The sequence below is a fragment of the Mus caroli genome, chromosome 9 (assembly GCF_900094665.2).
Source record: "Mus caroli chromosome 9, CAROLI_EIJ_v1.1, whole genome shotgun sequence".
Taxonomy (NCBI): Eukaryota; Metazoa; Chordata; class Mammalia; order Rodentia; family Muridae; genus Mus; species Mus caroli.
The window spans coordinates 113,373,471-113,380,820 of NC_034578.1; the positions used below are offsets into that span (position 1 = coordinate 113,373,471).

A 7,350-nucleotide genomic window follows, 5' to 3' on the forward strand; every position below is an offset into this window, starting at 1 on the left:
ATGATATGTTTTCACTGATAAGTGGATATTAGCCCAGAAACTTAGAATAACCAAGGTACAGAATACAATTTGCAAAACACATGAAACTCAAGAAGAACGAAGACCAAAGTGTGGTTACTTTGCCCCTTCTTAGAATTGGGAACAAAACACCCATGGAAGGAGTTACAGAGACAAAGTTTGGAGCTGAGACGAAAGGATGTACCATCTAGGGACTGCTTCCCCCCAGGGATCCATCCAATAATCAGCCTCCAAATGCAGACACCATGGCATATGCCAGCAAGATTTTGCTGAAAGGACCCTGATATAGCTGTCTCATGTGAGGTTATGCCAGTGCCTGGCAAACACTGAAGTGGATGCTCACAGTCTGTTATTGGATGGAACACAGGGCCCCCAATGGAGGAGCTAGAGAAAGTAACCAAGGAACTAAAGGGGTCTGCAACCCTATAAGTGGAACAACAATATGGACTAATCAGTACCCCCAGAGCTTGTGTCTCTACCTGCATATGTAGCAGAAGATGGCCTAGTCGGCCATCACTGGTAAGAGAGGCCCGTTGGGTGTTGCAAACTTTATATGCCTCAGTACAGGGGAATACCAGGGCCAAGAAGTGGGAGTGGGTGGGTAGGGGAGTGGGGGGGATCGTATGGGGGACTTCTGGTGTAGCATTTGAAATGTAAATGAAGAAAATATCTAATAAAAAATTTTAAAAAATAAGAGTTGCCTTGGTCATGGTGTCTCTTCACGTCAATAAAACCCTAAGGCAGAGCCTTTGCGTAAGTTGGCGAGCTGTCCTCTGTGTGTCCATTTAGGGAACACAGTTTGCCTTGTTACTGGAACATAGGAATGGAATTAATCATGAACGTCAAAAGCAAGACGTAGCAAGGAACAGGAGTCAGGAGTGTGAAAGCAAAAGCAGAGGCCTTGATCAGAGACAGGCACAACAGGACTTGACCATGCTTGGGGTGAAAAACAAAAGAACTTTGAAAATAAATATTCCATCCTTCCTCTCTCTGCTTCACTTCTTTACAGGAGACTACAGGCCAGTGGCTCCCTTAGTCCCTTGAAATGCAATGTCCACGGCTGTGCAGTGGCTTCGAGGAGGAGCGCTACTAACAGAACCTCTGCTCCGATGTGCTTTAAGCAGGACCACCACAGCTCAAGCTTGCAAATAAAGCATCAGCTTACTTTTGAAGACCGATGAGGGTGGAGGGCAAGTCTGTAGGCAGCATGAGAGCCAAACCCCGTGCTGGCATTCACACCCTCTCTACTGTGTCTGACACTGTGGTGGCTTGGATGAGAGCAACCCCATAGGCTAGTGGATTTCAATACTTGGTTCCCAGTTGGTGAACTGTTTGGGATTAGGGGTAACTTTGCTGAGGGAGGGGTGTCACTGGGCTTTGAGATTTCAAAAGACACTTGTGATTCTCAATGTTCTTTCTCTGCCTCCTGGTGTGGATCAAGATGTGAGCTCTTAGCAGATGTTGGTCGCACTGTTATGAACTCTAACCCTCTGAACCAAAAGCCAAGTTAAACATTTGCCTTGGTCGTGGTACTTTACAACAGCAATAGAAAAATAATGAAGACAATTACCAGTGGCAATTACTTCAGCCTAGGCCATAGGCTAATTTTAGAAGCATTTTTCCATTTCTCCCTCTTTCTTTGGATTCCAATAGGTTTGGGATGGAAAGGTCTGTGTTGACACACAGTTGATAGCATTTTCTTCTACAGTTGTCAGCACTTTATTTTAAAACACTAAATATATGCCGATTTCAGAAAAATTCTTTTGCCCCTTCTTAGAATTGGGAACAAAACACCCATGGAAGGAGTTACAGAAACAAAGTTTGGAGCTGTGACGAAAGGATGGACCATCTAGAGACTGCCATATCCAGGGATCCATCTCATAATCAGCTTCCAAACACTGACACCATTGTATACACTAACAAGATTTTGCTGAAAGCACCCAGATATAGCTTTCTCTTGTGAGACTATGCCCAGGCCTAGGAAACACAGAAGTGGATGCTCACAGTCAGCTATTGAATGGATCACAGGTCCCCCAATAGAGGAGCTAGAGAAAGTACCCAAGGAGCTAAAGGGATCTGCAATCCTATTAGGTGGAACAACAATATGAACTAACCAGTACGCCCCCCTCCCCCCTGAGCTCATGTCTCTAGCTGCATATGAATCAGAAGATGGCCTAGTCGGCCATCAGTGGAAAGAGAGGCCCATTGGTCGTGCAAACTTTATCTGCCTCAGTACAGGGGAACGACAGGGCCAAGAAGTGGGAGTGGGTGGGTGGGGGAGTGGGTGGGAGAGCATGTGGGGGACTTTTGGGATAGAATTGGAAATGTAAATGAAATAAATACCCAATTAAAAAAAAAAGAAACTCAAAGACCTCCCATTTGACACAAAATGACCCACTAACCTTTTACTCCTATATATGCACAATGGCTTTGTATACCTTAAAAACCAACAACTACAGTTTTATTCTTCTCTTATGCAAGATGTACTGACTACAGCTTCTCTCCCTCTCTCTCCTCCTGAAAGTCCCTATACACACCTTCCCTCTCCCTACCGCACCCCACTTCAATATCCTCCTAGAAAAGACCAGGCCTCTCAGAAACATGAACCAAAAATGACACAACAAGATACAATAACACCAAGCAAAAACCTCACATCAGAGCTGAGCTAGGGAACCCAACAGGAGAAGAGGGGTCCCAAGATCAGGCAAAAGAGTTAGAGATACCACCACTGCCACTTTTAGGAGTACCACAAAAACAGCAAGCCACAACCATAGAATATATGCAGAGGACCTAGAGCACACACATGTAGGCTCTGTGATTGCTACTTCAGTCTCTGTGAGCCTCCATGACCTCTGCTTAGAACAACTACATTTTTTGAAATTATATCCAGGCAAAGAAACTAAAACCATGACAGGCTTCACATACCCATGTTTTCCTTTGATAGGGCTTCATCAGAACAAAAAATTTCAACAGAGCACTTTAAAGCAGCATCCCTAAAAAAAGATTTTGACAGATTTAGTTTCAAAAGAGAAACCCCAACATACAGACATGCATACACATGTGTACACACATACACATCCATTCATGCACATGTGCACATACATACATGTATGCATTTTACTGCACATATGCAAATGTGTATTTGGTAATTGCATATGTGACTGTATACATCTCACACTTTGGGTGTGTTTTCTTGGTTGTCTCTCAGTAGAGCACTGAGAGACTAATCCAACAAGCACTCACACAGGCATTCTTCATGTAATTACCTTCCAAAAAGATCTATTAAGTAAGCACTGTCCTTGTAATGTAAAGAGGCTGAGGCGCTGAGACTACAGAGGCATGAGAAGTCTGTCAGCACAGGTAAATCATGCCGTGACAGAACCTGATCTGTCAAAAGTCAAAGCCATGCTTCCCCATCACACAGAACTCTGACAAGAAATGTCTGTGCCAATGCACTGTTGCCATCAGAGGTTCCTAGGAGTCGGTTCTGCAAGCCATGAGTCTTCATCTTTTAAACAGAGGTAACTTTACAATGCTGCCCAATATATGTGATGGGTTTACTGTGGTATGTAATTAAGGCAACCAAAGTCCATTTTTAAGGATGAGTTATCAAGAGGGTGGAAATAGCTTCACACAGGACTGACAACCGGAGCTTACTACCAAGACCTTCTGAGGTCTCAGGGGAGAGTCAGTTCCTGAGATCTATCTTCTTCCTACACAAGGGTCCCAAGGACATACATGCCCCACACACTTCTAACATACAAAACAACAACAACAAAAATAGAATAAATGCATAAATCAGTAATTTAAGAACTGGCTTTCTTCTGCAAAGGCATGGCAGCCTTTATTTGTGACTGGAAATCCTAGAACAGCCATGGTCACATACTGAAACATACATGTCAAGGCTAGTTTAGTGAAAGGCACTGGCGTGTTATCAGTGGCTTACTACTTTACTATGGAGATTTGACCCCAGCTTCTCTTACCTATTTTAAGCTAAAGGCTATCTTGGATGTTTGAATGATAATAATCTTTAAAAGTTCTGACTTGACCTGGGAAGTGAGAGACTCTCAGGACTCAATGGGCCTGACCTTAGCAGAAATGCCCAACAGTGGGGAGAGGGAAGTCCACCTCCAGTCGATAGACAGTGGGTGGATGGGGTTATGAATTTACAGTCAAAATTTCTGACCTGTCTAAAAGAACTGGAGGGACAAAAATGGAAAAGAGACAGAAGGAAAGGAGATGCAGTGACTGGCCCAACTTGGGATCCGTTTCATGGTTGGGGACACCAAGTCTTAGCACTTTTATTGATGCTATGATGTGCTTACAGGCAGGAGCCTAGCATGGCTCTCCTCTGAGAGGCCCAACCAACAGCTGACTGAGACAGACATAGATACTTAAGATCCAACCACTGGACTGAAGTCAGAGATTCCTATGGTTGAATTAGGGGAAGGCTTGAAGAAACTGAAGGAGAGAACAACCCCATAGGAAGACCAGCAGTCGCAACTAAGCCGGACTCCTGGAGCTCCCAGACACTGAGCCACCAAGCAGCATACACGAGCTGTTCAGAGGCCCCCTGCACATATATAGCAAAGGACTTCCTGGTCTAGCTTCAGTGGGAGAAGAGAGATTTGAGGCACCATGGAGGGGGGAGGCCTGGTGGGGTGAGGAGCATCCTCTCAGAGACAGGGGGAAGAAGAATGGAATTAGGAACTGTGGGAGGAGAGACTGGGGAAGGGGGCCACCATTTATTTACAATGGCTGGATTGTAAATAAATAAAATTTAAAAACAAAATAGCTGATAATGTGCATACTCTGAATATATATTTTTTTTAAAGTTCTGGTTCAACATACTTTAAGAATATAAAACTTTCTCAGCCAAGTACAGTGACTTGTGCCTGTGATCCCAGAATCTATGAGGCTGAGACAGGAGGGGAGGTAGTTTGAGAGTAGCCTGGGCTACATAGTGAAACCCTGTTGGAAAACCAAACCAAACAAAATAAAGCATAACTTTCCCTGCACTTCCAACTGTTAACTTACTAGTTCTTCCAAAAAGATTTAAGCACAATGTTTACCCAGTGAGGAAAAAAATCAGGGAAAATGTATACAATAATTAAATATAATTTATACATCTCAACTTTATCCTAATACTTTAATTTCACAGAACATACCTTTTCCTCTTTCTAACTCTGGGCCTTTTCTTTTCAGTATTAATTTTGGAAACTTGCATCTACAAATAAAGATCAAAAATGAATTAGTTCATGCTGTTTTAGATCTGCTCAATATACGAGTGGGCTTTGCGCCACCCATACTCCTCAGCAAGACCTTTCGGTCTAGCCTCCAGCTCGCAGTCATTGCAGAGGTACTAACCCGCCTGACTGCAGAAATGGAGTCATCAGATAAGATCTACTCTCTCAAACATTCCCAAACGTACCTTCACAAAACCATAAAAACAAGAAGATTTTTAAGTCTGGCAAACATTTAGCTTTTTTTTTTTTTTTTTTTTTTGGTTTTTTCGAGACAACATTTAGCTTTAAGGAAAACAGAAGCATTCAGCCCCCAGAAATGTAAAATGCAAAGGTGGGAAGTGATATAGCACAAACACCCGAAAATCTGTAGTAATGCATTGCTCAAGAGAAACATGGCTGGCTTTTTATGTCTAAGCAAAGACAAGTTCTGCATTCTGCTGCGAAATGATGACATAAAGCCTGGAGGCAACAGGATTTTTTTTGAATATGAAAAGAACAGGCAAAACTTTACTCGTTAGAGCACAAAAGCAGGTGTTATATCTGGGCTGCCACGTTAGATGGGAAAAAGAAAACACTCAGCCTATACTATTGAAGTAAAAATCTAAAGTTCATGAGAACATTAGAATTTCCAAATTTAAAACACAAACATACACACACTCCCACACCCACACCCACACCCACACCCACACACACACACAGGTTCTCTAGGATATCTAAACTAGGAGAGGCAGAAGCACAAAAGCAATTAATGTAAAAGACTCACACAGGACCTCAAACACTATCTTCATTAGTTAAGAATAACTAAAATCAAAGGCAAAAAGAACACGCAAGAAAAGTAAAACCCACAAAATAATGTCTTCAATGTATAGTACAGTGGATATAAAGTTCAAAAGCAAGCAAAACTAATGAATGGTCCTGTAAGTCAGTCGTTGTCCTTGGAGCATTGAGGTGCAGACTGGGCTGGATGCCTTATCAACAGCAGTGCAGAAAGGTATTATCAATTAGATTATACCCCAAACAAGTGTAATTCAACTGGGAAACTGTGACGAGCTGGCTGAGGCTGTTAAGTATTGCAGCAGAGAAACTTTGGAACTGTTTACATGTTTCAGTTGTTTAATTTCCACGATTTTTCAGAAAATCATTAAAGCTTCCTTTTTTATTATTTTTATTAGATATTTTCTTTATATACATTTCAAATTTCAAATTCTATCCCGAAAGTACCCCATACCTTCCCCACCCCACCCCCCACTCTCCTATCCACCCACTCCCACTTCTTGGCCCTGGCATTCCCCTGTACTGAGGCATATAAAGTTTGCAAGACCAGTGGGCCTCTCTTCCCCATGATGGCCGACTAGGCCATCTTCTGATACATATGCAGCTAGAGACACGAGCTCCGGGGGGTACTGGTTAGTTCATATTATTGTTCCACCTATAGGGTTGCAGATTCCTTTAGCTCCTTGGGTACTTTCTCTAGGTCCTCCATTGGGGGCCCTGTGATCCATCCAATAGCTGACTGTGAGCATCGACTTCTGTGTTTCCTAGGCCCCTGCATAGCCTCACAAGAGACAGCTATATCAGGGTCCTTTCAGCAAAATCTTGCTTGTGTATGCAATGGTGTCAGCCTTTGGAGGCAGATTATGGGATGGATCCCCGGGTATGGCAGTCTCTAGATGATCCATCCTTTTGTCTCAGCTCTAAACTTTGTAACTCCTTCCATGGGTGTTTTGTTCCCACTTGTAAGAAGGAGTGAAGTGACCACACTTTGGTCTTGGTTCTTCCTGAGTTTCATGTGTTTTACCAATTGTATCCTGTACCTTGGTTATTCTAAGTTTCTGGGCTAATATCCACTTATCAGTGAAAACATATCATGTGAGCTCTTTTGTGATTGGGTTACCCCACTCAGGATGATACCCTCCAGATCCATCCATTTGCCTAGGAATTTCATAAATTGATTCTTTTTAATAGCTGAGTAGTACTCCATTGTGTAAATTTACCACATTTTCTGTATCCATTCCTCTGTTGAGGGGCATCTGGGTTCTTTCCAGCTTCTGGCTATTATAAATAAGACTGCTATGAACATAGTGGA

At 42.8% G+C, this 7,350-nt stretch overlaps 1 protein-coding gene across 5 annotated transcripts in view; it reads right to left on the reverse strand.

The window, feature by feature from the left end:
• The window catches only part of Zcwpw2 (zinc finger CW-type and PWWP domain containing 2), a 159,435-nt gene that overhangs the window by 70,938 nt on the left and 81,147 nt on the right, over positions 1 to 7,350 (reverse strand). For 4 of the 5 annotated variants that reach the window (XM_029481342.1, XM_029481341.1, XM_029481343.1 and 1 more), the window contains exons 6-7: positions 5,187 to 5,245; positions 2,944 to 3,011 (exon numbers count right to left, since the gene is read on the reverse strand). The exons of the other annotated variant lie outside the window; for it this stretch is intronic. In XM_029481342.1, the coding sequence (XP_029337202.1) occupies positions 2,944 to 3,011; positions 5,187 to 5,245 (127 nt within the window). The remainder of the gene's footprint in view (positions 1 to 2,943; positions 3,012 to 5,186; positions 5,246 to 7,350) is intronic. 5 annotated transcript variants of the gene reach the window in all.